At 38.7% G+C, this 18,614-nt stretch overlaps 1 protein-coding gene across 1 annotated transcript; it reads left to right on the top strand.

Annotated features, from left to right (window-relative positions):
• Nucleotides 1-5,819: 5,819 nt before the first annotated feature.
• LOC138015130 (tumor necrosis factor receptor superfamily member 16-like) lies at nt 5,820-16,269 on the top strand. Its single transcript, XM_068862054.1, has 8 exons — nt 5,820-6,067; nt 6,255-6,311; nt 7,726-7,764; nt 8,219-8,526; nt 10,583-11,118; nt 11,636-11,745; nt 12,040-12,097; nt 14,246-16,269. The coding sequence occupies exons 1-8, from the start codon at nt 6,065-6,067 to the stop codon at nt 14,566-14,568; spliced, it is 1,434 nt and encodes a 477-aa protein (XP_068718155.1). The 5' UTR covers nt 5,820-6,064; the 3' UTR covers nt 14,569-16,269.
• Nucleotides 16,270-18,614: the final 2,345 nt, after the last annotated feature.

Raw genomic sequence — 18,614 nt, 5'->3', positions numbered from 1 at the left:
CTTTACATGCCATACGTGTGGTAAGCTGGGTTGGGAACAGCAAAACTGTTCTCCCACGGCAAGTAGTGTGTGTCACCTTGCTTTTATTGTTGTTTTTAATTACGTGACACACCGATCTCTTAATGATGTTATGTGTTGGCCACACCGGGTTGGTGTTAGCGTGTGTCACGTTGCTTTTCTTGTTATTGTCAAATGAATTTTAATCTTAGGTTTGAAATTTAAAGAAACTGTCGTTAACCAGTCAAAATCTTCCCCTACATCAACCCATTGACCCCTGGGGGCGTGCTGAGGTGCCTGAGGAGTAAATGGGTTAACCATTCAGTCCCCTCGATCTATTCAATACTTCAGTTTAGGGAAAAAGTAGCCAAATTTTGATTGAAATAGCCAATGCTTTTTGTCGGCTGTCGGTGCTTATTGCCTCTGTGCGCCCCAGCTTCACTTAATTTCATATCCGCAGTTCAATGTATGATTCATTTCATATATCACCTCGTTCATTGATTCATTCATCACGGAGACATTTGAACCCACACACTGACCAACTCGCAACATCGGTGGCTTCAGAGCTCAGTTGGTTAGAGCGTCGCACCGGCATCGCGAGGTCACGGATTCAAACCCCGTTGAAGTTTTTCTACGCATGCAACTGCTAAAATTGCGTTCAGTTACAACTGCAAGGATCATAGCTTCACTTGAGTATTGATTTTGTGCACAGGTTTTAGTGTTCGTCTCTGTGATTCGTTCCAGTTTAGCCAATGAGCATGCTGGAAATGTTGTGTTGTGTTTAGGGTTTGGTGGGGTCAGCAAAAGGCAAGTGAACTGTAAACCATGAGGTAATCCAGATCCAGGAGGCTTTCCATACTTCTCTTACCCAAAATATGTAAAAATGGAAAAAAAGAACCCTAAATACAAATCGTTAGTCTTAGGCCGACTTAGGCCGGGTCGTTAAGCGATCTTCCAACAGTTTCGGTAATGCGGCTTGTGAATAAAGCCTTATCCGATGGCTCTCGAAGCAAACATTTGCAGAGCTTTGCGGCCCTTAAATTAATTCAAGAATCATATCTTCACTTGAGTCTTGCCTCATCCGATGGCTCCCGAAGCAAATGTTTGCGGAGTTTGGCGGCCCTTAATTCCTTCTCAGTGCAGAAGCGGCTCGAATGAAGAGGACAAATGGGTAGCGGAGGTATCGTCCGTGATCTACGTCGCATTTCAAGGCAATCGAAGCCTTGGGAGGGAATTTATGCCGTTTTTTCTTAGATATCTCCGTTCGCCGGCTTCGTCTCGGTCTCCAACCTTGGGAAAGAATAGAGGCAAAACGAGAGGAACCAAAAACCACCTAAATCGCTCTTAATCAAACCAGAAACCGTACCAGAGACAAAGAAACACAAAACTGAAGCAAGGTAAGCTATTTTTTTATTTTAAATCGTCACAGTTTTTTGAATTTTGAGAAAAATCGCTTTCCTTATACAAATCCTTGTATTTCTACTCCGGCATAATATAGTATAGTCCAGCGCCCGGTTGTTCGAAAGCTGATTAGATTAATCCAAGATTAGCGTAGACTTTTGCTTATTTTAGTTTTTCAAGATTGGCTTCTTCTTATGTAAAGTTTTGCCGAATATCAGCGTTGAACAGCATTTGGGAGTAGAGAAATAAACTCCTTAGTTAATTTTTAATCTTCCTTAGAGACTTGTATATCGCGCCAGGGCTACCTGTGGATCAACGTTTCCTGCCCAGTTCGTTTTGTGAAAACGGTAAATGCCAGCAACCTCGTTCCCAGGGTCTCCCTTCTCTGCCTTCCTTGTCGTTGAAAAAAGAGACCATGGTTTCGGCTGGTCACGTGGCTTCCAAAATCTGGGTGCTTTTCCAAATATGTGTTAAGGGAGGGGTGGCAGTGTAGGCCTTCTCATCTGATTTTGTGGCCAGACGTAAGACGACCATCGAAACGTTTCACGGCAAGCTGTTTAGTGTTTTTTATGTACTACACATGGAATTCAATGTGAAAGGCAAAAAGTTGTTGACTAATCCAGGGCCGTAGCCATATCAGGCAAACCGAGGCACTTGCCTCAGTCATTTTTTCGTGATTCTTTAAAAGCGTGATTCCAGTGTTGTCTTTAAAATCATAAAATGTACTCATCTAAACACCTAGAATACCTACGAAGAGAATCAGGACATTGCCTCAGTCATTTTTTTTTTATGGCGACGGCTCTGTAATCGATCAGACGGAACAGAAAATAAACTCGCGTCTTTCGAATTTCACTTCCGACCGAGTGAAGGTCCGGATTCCAAGTTCCTTAAAGAAGCTCAAGAGCAGTCGAATCGAAAGATAACTAATAATGCTTAATAGCTTGCGGAGAAAAGGTTTTGTCGTTTTTAGTGTCAAGCAAACGGTGTGGTGTATTTCATGATAGTGTATTTTCTGCAGAAGCAATTTGAGCTACAACACTGTAAACGAAATCTTTTTTCTTGTGTGACTGTTTATAATCGCCGCTTGACATCGAAGGTCTTATCGGTCGCAAAAGCTCTTGTTTTTAGCTTGACCGCTTTTTTGGTTATCTCCTGTGGGAATATAACATTTACCTTGCTAAACGAATACGAGTTGCGGGATCAAAATATAACGAAAACCCTACACCAGCGGAAAAATGTTTGTCAAGGAGTGCTACGTGACCAGCCGCAACGTTAACCAGGGTCTCTTTACTGGGTTGCCTATGGGCAAACCCAGTCGAGGTCTACGTTTAGTTTGTTTGTTTTCTTTTTTTTTCTTTTTTTTTTTTTTTTTTTTTTTCCGTGTCGGTAAAAGTCTTGCCTGTCACTCCCCTGGTAAGTAGTGTCTTTGTGTATAGAGCCTTCTGCCCGTATTTTCTTAGGATCGAGAGGGTAGTGGAACTGCGTAGATTTCTCTTGTGGACACAGTAGAATCATTAACTTAGCCTGCAATGGCGTCGAAAGTCATGCAACGCGAATGGCGTTTTAGTGGATCCTTAAACAAAATATACCCTTATGGAGCTCAATAATGGAAAGTCAGTTGGATAAACTAGGCATGAATCTCAAAAGCGACGAGTACTGGACTTCGACAACAATCTATCGCCCGTCGAGACGAAATCAAAGTGAGCAGTATTTACCTGAAGTACATGGTAATTTGACACAATTGAGTTTCTTGTCTTCATGCACGCAATCAAATAGGAAGAGGTTTTCGCCTCTAAGAGCAAATATGTTGTTTGTTTCAATAAAATTTTCGCTGGAAAAGGATTCTGTGGTATTTTCTGCCTTTGTGAATTATAATATCATGTTGTGTATTGAATTTTCGAGCTTAAGGTTCAAATGTGATATGGGAGAAGTTTTTTAGTATTGCTCTGTAAGCAGGAAGGGTTCACAGGCCTGTTGGAAGCGTGCTTGAGTTTCAACAAAATGAGGCCCAAAATCAGTGAAAACTTGTGACGCAGATGAATAATAAAGTAGCTGCTATTTTCCAAAATGATGGAATTACCTGGTGATAAATAACGTCGTACGCGTCTTAGAGAGTAAATTTTGACTTTGCATAAACAAGAGTTGGGCGATTCAACCTCGTTCCCAGGGTCCTCTCTCTTCGTTCCTCGAGAAAGTTTGTGATCTTTGTTTTGACTTCGCTCATTTCATTGTCAAACTTTATAACACTTGACAGAAAAAGAAACTTACAAAAACCCGGTATCTTGCCATCATTTGACACAGATGCTTCACTGTTTGGCGAGTAATTAAACATGCGGCGGTAACTTAATCACGGCGCCCGCTGAATTCCGGCCATGTCACTTTCGATTTTGCAATTTACTTGAACGTAGCAAAAATCTCCCAAAATGTTTGTCGCTGATCGTAACTTTTTATATTCTATAGATCGTTTTCACGTGACGTCATCACCTTTCAAAATCTAAAACTAAAGATCCACCAAAGTTTTTATCCTCATCAGGCATAAGAGGCGGCATATCTATATCTGTTGACAATTTCACAGCTCAATAGCGTGCTTCGTTTGGAAACCAGAGCATTTTGAATTTCCGGATTATGTAGGTGCGTGACACAAAGCTACGATCAAGTTTGTTGAAAAATATATACTTATCTCATGATTTTGAGCCCTTTTAGAAGTTAGAGCATTAGGAAAAGTGCTTATGTAAATGCTTGTTTTTTCAGTAGTGATAATCAGTCGCCTAGATAGCCAAAGTCAGTTCCAGATGTTTACACTATTTTCCGGCCTGCGAAACATTTCGACGAATATCTGAAGTTTGGGGAAACGCAGAGGCCTAAAACTTGGACAAGTGTCTTATTTCTTTATCTTTTATAAGATAACAATTTCTTAGCGTTTTGCACTGGATAGTTTTTGATTTATTTTTTTTATTGCGTGACAGTGAAAACGATTTATATTCAAGGTTCAAAATTAATGTTGTTTTCATGTCGTAAATATTTTATTCTCGATGGACCGTCCGGGAAACTTCCTTCTGCTCTTTCTGAAAACTGTGTATCAATATTTATTTGCTTTTTCATCAATATTTGTTTTGCATAAAGCACGCTAACAGAATCTGTACCTTGCTGAGTTCACATTTGTTAGCGTTAATAGTATTTTCGGTCAGATGTTTCTGTTTTTTATGAGGGGTTTATTGTTTTGGTCTCCCATCCCAACACTAACCCCGCGAAACAGGGCTTGACTTCAGTCAAGTTTAGTATTACAATGTTTTCGGATGCTCATAGGGCACACTTGTGGTGAAAAGAAGTTGTGAGGGAACTTGAAAATTATCAACATGCCAGCCCAGAAGCCAATGTTTCTCGCTTCTCTTTTATTTGTTATTCTTCAGAGACTGGAATGCTGTATTTCAATACCACACAATTCAGTGCCTTCTGATTTTCTGTAGCACGTACCACAGGCAAGCCAGTGTATGCGACAAGAGAGGCAGAGAAGAGAGACCCTGGGAAAGAGGTTGAAATGCTAGCTGTTAAATAATTTCCACGCCGTAGAAATTGACCATGTGGAAACATTTTGATACCTTCTGACGCAGAGCAGAGTTTATGTTAATTTTAGGGACAAAGTTTTAGATATTTGTACTTGTGTTTGCTTTCTCTTTCCAAAAGGTAAGGTGGTCCTGATCAACGAAACAGCTGACTCTCGGTAGTCATGAATATTCAATCGCGCGCGAATAAAGCAACAGTTGACATCCATCTCAAAAACCTTAGAATTATAATTTCTCAAGAACGTCGCTCTTCCTTGAACTCCTTGGTACTCGTTGAGCAAGTAAAAGAGACATCTGTGAAATTTCGCTGACGCAAACGGTATCCGCAGCTTTTCACCTTCCTTATTTCAATTTTTTAAAAGGAATTTTTGGTTGCACGCCAAGTCATTTACAATGAATATCAATAGGTATATTTCCCCTCTGGATCTGTTCTACAGTGCATTCCTTGCTGTTGTCATGCAGTTGGGAGAATAACTCCGGTAAACAGAACTGCAAGCTGATACTTCATTACCTGTTGGTGATAATTTGTAGATGTTGATGAAATATTCTTTCGTCATTTTGAAACCTTTTATTGAAAGGAAGTTTTAATTTATGTTGACTGTCGAGAGAGGTCGCTTTCCGCTTTCCCGCCAAATTCACATTTGCGTCAGCCGCTTCTCATATGACTTCGAACACGTGAATGAAGAGCAAAGTCCTTTTCTCTTCATATAAAAGACTTTCTTTCATTGGTGAAATAAGTGGGATGATTTAGTACATCCTTTACGTAACCTGACGTGTTACTGAGTAAACCAATCATAGATATTGTACTATTTTGTAAATAAACACATCTGCAATAAATCTACGTTCATTGATTGTATCTGCACCTTTACTTTCCTTCATTGACGGGTAAGTCGGGGTTTCCAAGTCTTTCTTTGTCTTTGGTCGCTGTTCGTTTCCTCGAGAATCTCGCTTGAAAGACTGAAAAGGCAGCTTCTTAGGCCACATGAATACTATGAAACATGGACGAAAGCATTGTTATTATCACTACTCGCTTTTGACCTTCCCGAGGAATTGGTTTCGCGTTCGTTTTAACTTGAGCAGCTCGTTAAACGTTTTCGTGGGAAATGGTAAGTTTTCTCGCTTTTCTTAATTCATTTGTTCGTGTAATATCTTATTTGCTAATTTTCATACAATCCATGGCATATTTAGTTTATTACCATTTTTTTGTAAATCAAACAACGAACTGTATTTCTAATACCCTACGTAGTAAACGCAAGTCCTTTTGATCAAGTTGTTACGCCATTTTTGTTTCAGGACCTGGATAAACCTACCATATCTTCCAACCAAAATTTTTGTCATTGTCTTGTGAAGGTGAGTAATTCTGCATAACATCAGACCTTTTAGTAGTGATGTTAATTATACATATAAGGTTTGTCTCTGCAATATTAAAGTTGCACAAATACTGCCCCAGTGAATTTAGTGCTTCGTAATCACATATGTTGTGGCGCATGCATGTCCTTATCTTCATTCGGAAGCCATTTTCATCAAGTAATTTAACCCTATCCACTGTTTTTGATCTAGACATTTGAAATTGTTCGAGATTTTAGTGCTATTTAAGTAAGTCGATTGCACTTTTAATTAGTTGTTTAATTTTCTTCATTTTACACAATACGATGTTTTGGGCTAACATTCCTGAGAGCGAACAAGGGTTACAAATAGGTTCCAGACCTGATGTTATTCACTTGACGCTCTTCAGCATGGGATTTTATTAAAACGTGGACACAGATTCGTATCTTAAGCAAAGCTGGCCTTCTGTGCTTGTTTATAAACAACGACGAGTAGTCTCAGCCCAATTTACTGTACCTTGGTCTTTCAAATAGTACTGCGTCATAGGTATCAAAGACAATTACAAATGCATTGCATGACTGAACCCTTCGTGTTGTTGACTCCGTGATAACGAGACATTTTATACAATAAAGCAAACACTATTGAATTTCTATCTCTGTGTTGCAACGTTTTCCCCACACAGGAATGTTTCCATTTTTCTGTAATGTAAATCTCAAACGATTTATTGTTGATCATATTTGAAAACAACCAATAGAAGAAAAGCCAAAACGTTCTTAAGAATCCAACTTAAGCAGGATTACCTATCCTTTTTTAAAACCACAGTCTCCATGGAAATTTGAAATCATGGGTGATCGATCATTGTTTAAAGACCTTTAAAGCCATTTCAATTTCGATCCATTACAATCTGCGTTGCCCCAACTTTCTAGTCCTAAAAGGCGACAAACAGTTATCCTGTGACGTACTAGTATTGTGTAAATTAAAGTAGGCATTTTGTGTATAGAAATATTGGTTTGTTTTGCACTAGAAGGTCATTAGTTATGCAGCCTCTTTCTTATGTTAGCCAGCTGGCTTTCATATGTCTTCCTTCATGTACACATGTGCGATTCCCAATACATTGGTGATTTTGGGCATAGAAAACGGGTCAAATTTTAACAATAACCCTAACCCTAACAATGCAAGAAACCAGTAATATTCTGTTCATACCAGGAGGTGTTTAGTCTTAATTGTATACCCCTTTATTATGTACAAATGTGAAGAATTGTAGAACACATTAATGATGGCAATTAGTTTTCACTTTTTGCAGTAATTATTCCTTGTCACAGAGTGGCTTCCTTGGAAATTTTCACATACATCAAGACAATTATATTTCAAGACCATGTACTTTTTTCTAACACTTCGACATTGAAATTTATGTTGTTATTTTTGTTTTGAAAAACAGGTGATGGCTTTTGTTTTATTTTTATGTGCTCATGTTGAGGTATGTAGGCCAATAAAACATTGAGTCCAATTTTACAAATTGAAACTATTTATTATTATTATTATTATTATTATTATTATTATGATTATTATTATTATTTTATTTTATTTTTTTTAAATTGTACTTGTTGTTGTCTTGGTGATCAAATTTCTTTTTAAGATGAAGCTGAAAAAAAATTTCCTTTTCCAAACTTGGTTGTTCTTGAGATTTTATTCATAATATTATGATTTTAGTGGCCTTTTGTATTTCTTTATGAAGTCAAAGCTTCCAGGGAGAATTAATATAAGTTAAAAGAGGGTGGAATCAAAAGGTTAATACTCAGGGTACTCTAAAGGACTGAAAGTAGAAATTTGTGCAAAACAATTTTCAAATTGATGATTTTTTGCAAAAAATCATGATTAAGTAATAATAAATGAATATATTATTTATTATTGTTACTTTCTGTCTTGTTTAGGCTATAAATCCTGCTGTATATTGCAGTAAAAATCAGTTTATTGTTGACCATGCGGATGGGAGTACATCTTGTGAAGACTGCGAGACGTGTCCTCAAGGACAAGGACTCTCACACACATGCGGATCGCGTATACCTTCAGATGCAATGGTCAACTGTGTCCCTTGTCTTCATGGAGTCAGCTTCTCCAGTGGAGATGACACATCTAGCTGTGCTCCATGCTCATCTTGTGCGGAGGACCAGGTTGTGCTCCAAAACTGTATATCAACACATGATGTTGTATGTGACAAGAAGTGTTACAGCAATGATAAGTAAGGCTTAATTAAAATTGCTGTTATCTATTTTACTTCTACAACAATCACATTTTTATTACATGGAAAAAGTTACTGTAAAATTCTTTTCCTTATTTTTTAGCAAGCGAGTCTCAAGGATAACAATTTTAATTTCTTGTTCCTTTTTTATTAAGGACAATGCCACAAGGCATCAGGGTCCAAAATTGTGACCAGTTGGTTGCCACTGCGTCTTAAATTTGAGCCTTGGTGACCGGAATTTTCAGGCTTGTCGCGCCAGCTGGCGATTGATCATGAAGTCTTTCAACCCCACGCCCAACTAAGACAGGGGTCAAAGAAATAATTTATTTTAAAATCAAAATACATCCATGCACTGTTCTAGCTCAAAAATCGAAGAAGGATTCCTGTAAAATTACCCACTTGATAGTTGTCTTCCACGCAATGTCACCAAACGAAAACAGTTACCATATTTTTCCATGATGTTATGTCTCATACATGAAGTACTTACCTACTGAAAAGCGTGACTACCACGAGCGAAGCAATTTATTTAAAGTATATATTGTGGGCATCCGAATTGGAAACAGTTAATTTAGCAATGTTGATAGAGGAAAGATAATCTGGGTACAACATTGATACCTGATAGCAATACCAAAAAAGTCAAATGCATATAGGGGGTTTCCAGGGAAAGATTTACCGTAATTAACCAATACATAATAACGATAAAATTGTGGTTGATTCGAGAGCAATTTCCCTTATCTCCTTAATTAAGCTGTGAGGAAATAAAAGATGGATTATACTAAGCGTCGAAAGTGACCCAAAATGCTCAATTTGGCTAACCTTAGGCCTAAAAACAAACTTTAGGCCTATAGCTAGGCCTAGGGTTAGCTAAATTGAGGGTTTTGGGTTACTTTCTATGTTTTCGAGTCTTAGGGGTCTTTGTTTTCAAGACACCCAAATAAAGTTGCTATTATTATTATTATTATTATTATTACAATTATTATTATTATCATTATTATTATTATTATTATTATTGTTATTATGAAACAAGATTGTTTTCAGTGAAGTAAGCAGCTCAAGATAAAAATACAAATTATAAAAAGTCATAGCGTCTTAAATTTGTCATCAGAAAATTCATCCACGATCAAAAGAAAAAGCAACATCACAAAAAAGGAAGTTAAGCATATCTCTGATTGTCTAGTTCAAAATCAGTGTCAATGAGGTTTGCTTTCACTCTTTTCAAAGTTCTTGAGCCTCTCAGGCATAAGAGGGCTGTTCTAAGGACAGCGAAGGAAACTTTGCATCGTATCCAAGAAATTGTGGCGGAGTAATCCTCTCCTTTTTTGGAAGCCAGTAGCTCGGCCAGTAGCTTCTGTGAAACCTTTGACACTCCTCACCCATTCCTCCAGTATTATTATTATTATTATTATTATTATTATTATTATTATTATTATTTTGGGGAGTCAGGATGGCTTAGTGGTTATCAACCAGGCCTCCCACCTCTGAGACTCAGATTCAACCCCGAGGTCACATGTGGGGTGAGTTTTTGGTGATCTCAATCTGGCTCCGAGGGTTTTTTTCGGGTACTTCGGTTTGCCTCCCTCCTCAAAATCTATTCCCACTCAATTACATCTGGCTGGGTCTGCTGTGCCCAGAGATCACACATGGATCATATGGCGGCAGCCGTGGGCGCCTTCACATGCATTCGATCTGATTCCGTTGAGCCGGTTGATCCTGAAAAGCCCTTGTAGGGAGCGGTCAACAAAAGCACATTTACATTTACATTATTATTATCAGGTTTGGCCATGCATAATTTGTGATTTAGCGGTAGTTGCTTGTAATAAAGAATGATTTAATGATTCATAGTTTCAAATAGTGCCAGTTGTATTGATGAACATTCAATTGAAGAACTTCAATAGCTACAAATTGAAAAAGAGGACAGTTCCTCTATTTCCAGCCTTAACTCACTTTTCACGCTTAAACTGTCAGTCCTTTACTGATTACTGTTTAACGTGGAACACCTCTGCTTCTCCTCCACAGTAAGTAATTAAAGCAGTAATATTATTTTGTGATTTGCCAGGTATTTTGATACAAGTGGCAACTGTCTGCCGTGCTCAAAATGCTGTGGTGATGGTGAAGATAAGATGGTAAATGAATGTAAATCTAAGGTGAGGGCAGCACCAGATATGGTGTGCTCTTTCAACCACAGTGCTAACCGATGTGATGTAACCACAACAGCATCTGTACTCACCAGAAACACGACCGTTTCAACATTCACCAGCAATGCAACTTTAATCCCAAGTGTCACCACCAGCTCACCAAGTAATTTTCAACCAGGGAGCCCACATGCAAGCAGCTCATCTGCACCTCAACCGTTTGAAAAAAATGGTGACGAGTCTGGAGCAACACATGAGAAGGTCGTCTTTGGGGTCATTTATTTTGCTGTCCTGGTATTAGTGTCATTTGGTACTTTTGGAATGTGCATTTTCTGTAAGAGATGGATCCCGAGGTGCAGAAACTGTTCTGGAGGTACCAGTGATGCGGAGGCAGGAAACATGACCCATGCAAATGAGGGTACTGAATTAAGGGATGTAAACCAGTACACAGGCAATAATGGTGAGAATGTATTTACATGTAAAAAAAAAATCAACCTTTTCTTTGCAAAAGAATTAAGGGAAAGTACAGACTTAAAAATAGTGGCAACACTTACTGTCATTATCACCACATACACGTACTTTGACAAAAAGTAGTGCAACTCTGCAATGTAGTTTATAATGGCCTATTCCCTTTAAAAGTTTAAACATGAGCCATGGCTTAGTTTACATGTAGTAGGGCCAAAGTACTTAAGGTTAAATCTTTTTGACAAGCCATTAATAGAGAATGAGTCCAGAAGAAGCCAACATCAATGGAGGTAAAAAATTCTTGGGCCATCTTCATAAATGTGTGCAAAAGACTAACTTCAGTGGAGCATGTATGTCATATTTTATGATCATTCTCTATCTTGGGGCGTCTCAATACACCCCACGTTTTCTATTATGGATAGTTCTTTTCAAAACTGCATTTTTTATCTAAATTTATCAATAAATAATTGATACCATTGTGACCAATATTATTATTGTTTTCTTTGCACCAGAAAGTGCCACTGAAGAAGGGATGACAACAGCTCCTACAGCTCATCAGGATGAAGACGAAGAAGAAGAAGAAGAAGAACCGAAGGGACTTAGCAAACCCTTGTTAGAAAAGGTACGTGCTTTAGCATGACTGCATGCTTACATCTACATCTCGAAATGGAGGTTTAGAGACAGGGATGTCAAAAGGCTGCCTGTGGCCGAGCCAGCCCTTAGACTGGAAGTAACACTCCCATGGCTGGCAATCTTAATTACAATCCAGCCGGAAGTGTCTGCATGAAACGATTAGAGTTTAAACAGGATTAATAGTTCGGTTCACCAACATGGCAGCTTCAACATCAAGTGCAGACATTTTAGTCTCCTCATTACAATCGTAGTTAATTTAAAATTTCCTTCCATTATTCTGCAGGAGCCAGTACAAACCACATGTGTTAATTGTCAAAAACAAAATAGGAGGAGAACTAAAGGTATCATATGCATGATAAATCTTTTCGAAGTATAATTTGGATAAGGCTGCAATTAAAGTAAAAAGAACTCATCCTTTACTTTGTACTTGTCAATTCAATGGTGCATTTCTGAACGTTTTTGAATCCCTGACAATTATGTTTAAAAAATAAATTTATCATTGCAGTTATAGATGTAAACCAGAACGAACATGGACATGATTGTCTTCAGTCATTCACAACGGCTTGGTTGAGGGAATCCATGTTCTGAGTTCAAACCTTGTCCTATTTAAGATTAAGGGTCGGAAAAAACTGAGGGAAAATTGTTGCTTTGACATTATCAAGACATCAGGACATGCATGTCACGTTTAAACGTACATATATTTCCAGTCATCACTATAGACCCTATGCAAAAATGGCTGCCTTTAAATTATTCTTTTGTTCATATTCAAAATAGCCCAACTAACCTCGTTTTTGACCCGGGGTTTTTGAGACAAAAATTCTAAAGAATTTGTTATCCCGATCGAGGTTAGTTGGGCTATTTTGAATATGAACAAAAGAATAATTTAAAGGCAGCCATTTTTGCATAGGGTCTATACAGAGATAAAAATTAATGTAGATGTCGGCTCGCAACATTTGGTCATAAACGCCGTCAGTGATGATATTGAGCCACACATTGTTCAGAAAATACCCGCAAATGTTCGGGTTACATTCCTAGCTAGACACTCGATTTTGTGGTAACGGCATTACTATTCCAAGGGTGGGGTAGGGGGTGAGGGGTGGGGGTAGGGGGTGGTGATAGGGGGTGAGGGGTAGTCATGCAGTGTGGTAATGTTGGAGATAATAAACTAGAAAAGTCTCGAGAGACAGCGCAGCTGTATGCTTTTCTTTATGGAGCACATTTTAAAATTCGATCAAGACAGGCATCCCTTTTATTGACTTTAATCTATTTCTACCCGATCATTCCACCGTTCTCTGCGCGCTGCTTTAAAAGAACTTAATGTATCAAAATCTATTCCGGTGGTGAAGAATTATCAATTTTAAAACACTTAAAACACAAATTGAGCCAGGTGGCTGCAAAATGTCAGTTCGAGCTTGTCATGCCTTTAGTGTATGGTGGGTTGCCTGTGTAACATCGGTATTCTGGAGCATACAAAATGGTGGATTGGGGACATTTTGAACACTCGTTCAATAAATCCTGCGGCAAAAAACAACAAAGGAATGTAAGACTCATGGCGCTAGAAAATGTTCGAGAAAATTCCTTTAACCAATTCTTTAAAGTAAAAATATTCAAGCGCTTCATTATGAACTGGTTCATCAAAGGATACTGTAGAAAAATTAATGTGGATCATACTTCGAATTTCATGAGTATGTCTTAGATTGAGATTTCATTAAAAAAAAGGGAAATCTCATAGTTTATAAACAGCAACTGCTTTAAACTTCATGGGATGGAAAAAAAAATGTGCATGTGGATTTGCTAAAACTACTTATATGGCACAAACTTAACCTTGCGATTTTCATTCAGCTTCGTCCGAAGGGAAGGAAGGAAGGAAAGGAAGGAAGCAAGGAACCTTTGTTTATCACTGGAGCACTAATTGGGGACACTGCAAACTGAAAATAACAATCAACGCAAATCAAGTCAAATTAAAAAAAATAACGAAAAATCACATTCAGGAAATCGTAGCCAGCAGTCCACCCTAAAATTCCCGAATCCGCTGTCTTTGAACGGCGATATTTTGGCTTTTTACTTTTCGTTTTATGCTCATTATGCAATATTTTTTAACAACTTTTTCTTACTACACAAAACTTGTCTTTTGTGTCGGATTATGAGGCCAATGCCAAGCTTTCGGATCAGTGGTTACGACTATCTTTTTTTGCGGAAGTTTCGAGATTTGCGCGAACCTTTGTTACGTTTTTGTTACGCGTCTTTACAACATCTGGAAAGCTGAAAAGGCGAGAGCAGTTAAATGCTCACTGTAAAACAAACTTTTCTGGCGATAAATCACCCTTACACTAAATATCCACGTACGATAACGCGGACTCAAAATGTTCCCGATTTCTAGCAATGGAAAACATGTGGTTCCTATCTTCTTTCCTGTGTACAGTCTAGAGTACAGACATCACAATACTGTGTAAGAAGGTGACGATCATGCACATCCATTTTTTTTTCAGACTCGAAGCCTTTGAAAAGTCTGCTCGATGATAGCGATGTCCTGGATGGAATCTGCGAGTCTTTAGATGCACACGTTCCTGGCCGCGGTAATTACAGAGTGGTTGCTGAACAAAACGGTTTCACCCATTTTAAGATAAAATCCGTTTTGGAGAAATGTGATGGGGGTCCATCTAGAGCTTTGATTGAGAATATTGTTGCTGGGGATCCAGATCTTACAGTAGAGGAGTTTGCAACGGTGGTAGAAGGAAAAGCAAAGCGGAAAGATGTTTCCAAGTTGCTGAGGGCTTACGATTTTCCAGAAGTTGCGAAAGAAATTGTTTGAAAAGTTGATACACTTCTCTTTTTTGTTTTACATGAGTTTGAAGTAACGTACGTAGTTGATTGACTTTTGAAGACATAGACATTTGTGATAGTACATTTTCCCATCTAGTGCAAGCCATTTTCATATTAATGGCTTGTAGTATTGTCAAATAAAAGCAATTCATTATTATTGTAGCTCATAGTATCTTTAACTACAATTTTATTAATTTGTAATTAATGGGTGTTACTTAGAAATGGGCTTTTAGCATCATAAGGGTGTTTTGTTGGTTATTCATAGGTAACACTTGTGATTAATAATTATGGTATTGTGAGTTCCGTCATTCAGTCTGATCCAGGTACGGCTCGGCAAGGAAAATTACACTCCCGCTATCTCTGAATCGCGGAAGTTCACCCCTACTTCTATTTTCAAGTTCTTTCCAAAAACTATTTTTCCAATGGAGTATACTTGCTCCTCGACTGATACCGAAAAACAATCGCAGTCATGTTTTCATATGTTAGGAGCATGTTTTACATGAAGTCACATCAACTTCTGACTGGCTCATCGTACTTTTTGGACTATTTGCGATTTAGACTGCAAAACAGTCGGTTTTCGAATTGTCGCAGCGCGCGAGCCTTACACGCCCGTAGCATCTCTCCCCAGACTCACTCTTCGTTTTCATCTTCACTTCAGACCTTTCGCTTGACAAGACGCATTCGTCCAACGCAAAACTACGGCTGTTTTGCAGTCTAGTTGTGATAGCATGGTCAGAGCAAATCACCTTGGTGTTCTTTGTGTGGGAGTGTGTACATTCAGGAGCTTTTTGGAAGCGTCTATATCACGGTTATGGTACGGTTTTTTGGCCTCCCCTGCAAAACAAAACCATTTAATTATGCATGTTTTTAACAGGGGAGGGGTGGGGCGTTATGTCGTCTCAAAAATAGCTTTTAGCTTCTATTTCAGCTCGTCGTACTCCTGAAAACAATGCAACAGGTATCAGATATGGCTAATCGAGATTCTTCTCAAAGACAATATTTTTAGTAATTTTAGCTTTTTCATTTTTATTCTTTTTTGATATATTTTGTAGATCATCAAAGTTGTCACAGTTTGTGAGTGTTATTTTTACAGCAGTTAATTTGTAGAAAAATTTGAAATATTTTGTTTGAACTTGAACATTTTAAAGTGCTTTTATATATTGTTTTGAAAATTGTTTCTTCTCAGGTAAGGAGATTAAAATGTTTACGCTTAAGTCGAATTTTACTCATATTCTTTTTTGATTAGGTGATTCAGGAGCCATAATGGGCTCCTGGGTGACTGTATTATCATTATTAGGGACCCTTAGATCGCAGGACGAGTACGAGTTTTCCTTACTGAGCATGCGCATAAGATTTGGAGGCCGACGACCGAGGCCGACATTTTTTAAGTGCGCGTGCTCAGAACGGAAACTCGTAGTCGTCCTCGTTTTCCGATCTAAAGGTTCGTATTGGTTCAATTAAGGACAAATTTGTATATTACAAAGCATGAATAGTTTTGTGTCCGAATCTTTTGGTAGTAATGCCATGTATTTTATTTCACATACCATTGTAGCGTACTTTGTCATTATATGGTTGGCAGTTCCCAAAATATATATCTTCAGACAGGAGTGTCAACTTTGTTAATTTTTAATTAGTACTTTCCTTGTAGTGAGATAGAGTGTGAAATAAATAACAAATTCAAAACTCAAAATGGCAGGGTATTTTTTGTTGTCGTCAAACAGACTTCATTCTTCAGTGTGCATCTTCAGTGTTGATTCTGTTAACGCTTCTCAGTCCACTCTAGAACTCGAATATGGCGCAGCACTAGCTCCGAAATCTCAGTACCGTACCTATGTTTTCGGGCTCGGCACGGTAAATTTTTCGTGTGTAAACAGAACAAACAGGAAGCATATTAGGCACCCGTGCTAGAAATTATGAGGGATGTATACTCGTCAATCCAAATATTGGTACCCTGCCACAGTTTTGAGTGCCGTACGAATTTTTGTGCGTGTGTAAAAGGGGTTTAAAATCTTCATTCTGTTTCACCGCGCAAAAAAAAAAAGGATTTGCCGCGGCCTGGTTTGTCAAATGGCAGGTGAACATAGGTCCCGTATAAGGCCTTACTGCCCAGTCGAATCACAGTTTTTAAGACGTAACCCGCCATCGTGAAATGACAAATATTCCTCATGGCTCTCCCCTTGGCCAAAATCCCTGTGGACAGGGCTGTGGCGTGAATAGACGCTTGGACCGTTTCGGGCTTTCGAGAACTCAAGCCGAGGGTTCCATGACAGATCGATAAGTTAGGCTAGTAAAGTCCCTTGAAGGCTAAGTTAATGATAGCATTGTCAGTGAAATTGTTTTATATGTTAGCACCAGTCCCATGGCAAGAAAAGAGAGTGCTGAACCTAGAGTGAATATTAATACCAGGAAAATTGGTTTTATCAAAAGAATAATTTACTGTTAGCAACTCGTTTGATAAACTGAAGAGTCCATTCCCACGATTAAGAATCTGGTATCAGGTTTGTACCCATCAGCGTCAGAAAAGTGTCTATCAAAACGTTATTTCCAAAGGGTTTAAATTGGGTACAACATTGATTTGCTCTATTGCTTAGATATTTTCTCGCAAAACTGAGTTTAAGGTGGCTTACTACAGTTTTTCGAAGAAAAAGATGAAGATTTTGAAATCTGTGAAATTATAAGTAACAGGATGTCTCCTCTGAAGTGTTAGTCACTTCAATTGATATAAAATGTAATTTTCTCGGACTCCTGACCTAACAAATAAATGCAAATCAGATGAAAATGCTAAATGTAGTGACCAAGCTCTTGGATAAGGGACTGGAAACTAAACATTTCAAAGGCTTTTTTCTCAAAACCTATACGTACAACCGGGGTTAAAATTTGGGGAATTAGTAAACAATATGAAGACAAAACCGTCAACATATTTATAAAAAGATCTCTTACACAGTTTTTTAGTTCAACGAATGAAATGACATGAAATGAATCGTATATTGAACTGCGGATATGAAATCAAGTGAAGCTATGATCCTACGGTCGCAATTTTACAAATTGCGAAGAAAAGCCTGAAAAATTCAATGCGACGCTGTAACCAACTGAGCTATGAAGCCACTGACGTTAGGAGCTTGGCCGGGTTTCTCGAAGCATGGTTAGCTGCGGCTAAACCTATAGGTTTTGATACCTCTTAACCAACGGTTAGCGCTATAAACCAGGCTTCGAGCAACCGGCCCCTGGTCATTTGTGGGTACTAATGTTCCCGTGATGAATGAAAAGGAATCATATAATTGAACTGCGGATATGAAATCAAGTGAAGGTACGATTCTCGCAGTTATGATTCTCGCAGTTCCCATCACTCCCCGCTCGCGCTCAGCTCTAGCTCCCAGCATTCCCACTCGCTCGTCTCCAGCACCATGCGTTAAAAGTCCTTTTTCCCACCAAGCCTCGGGAAAGCCTGTGGAGGGGGTAGATGAACTGTTAGTGAAACCAAATGTTAGTGTTTCACACCCTACCGACGTACCACTATAACGGTTTCTCTAGAAACCAACCGGCTTTGATTCGTCTATTAAAACTAGGACCTTTCTCTCTCAATTAATGAAGCTATGATGCATCATGTGGATTTCATCAAAACCTGATATATCTTTATCGGCTTACATGTATACACTACGAGATGATCATCCTGGATGAACATACGGCATTGACTGAGATCCCCGACTGAGAGTTGGAAAGGCAGATGATCCATCTTCAGTTAGTTACGTTGTCGAGAACGTCACCTTAACAAGTATGAAACGCATTTCATACTCGTGTTCATCACGTGTGATTGGAAATGGGAGGTTTCGAAAATGTTGTGGGGTTGTTATCAAGCGGTTTAATTTCTCGCTCCTTCTCCTCGTCCCTTCCCCGTTCGCTTGCTCTTCAGTTAACTTATTTTCACTAGAAAGTCAAGCCGGGTGGAAAGAAGCTTCTAAAATTAAAAAAATTGCATGCCGGTGCGCGGTTGAGCCACCGATGCTAGCCTGTTTCTGAACAATCCGTTGAATTCCG

The sequence above is a fragment of the Montipora capricornis genome, chromosome 9 (assembly GCF_036669925.1).
Source record: "Montipora capricornis isolate CH-2021 chromosome 9, ASM3666992v2, whole genome shotgun sequence".
Lineage (NCBI taxonomy): Eukaryota > Metazoa > Cnidaria > Anthozoa > Scleractinia > Acroporidae > Montipora > Montipora capricornis.
Note: the sequence above shows the minus strand (reverse complement) of the source record. Positions and strands in the feature narration are given on the sequence as shown.

What these genes read in the sequence shown, in the direction of transcription:
- LOC138015130 (XM_068862054.1), top strand. An exon ending in TTTTATGTGCTCATGTTGAG is followed by an intron (nt 7,765 to 8,218) that starts GTATGTAGGCCA and finishes TGTCTTGTTTAG; the next exon opens with GCTATAAATCCTGCTGTATA. An exon ending in AAGTGTTACAGCAATGATAA is followed by an intron (nt 8,527 to 10,582) that starts GTAAGGCTTAAT and finishes GTGATTTGCCAG; the next exon opens with GTATTTTGATACAAGTGGCA.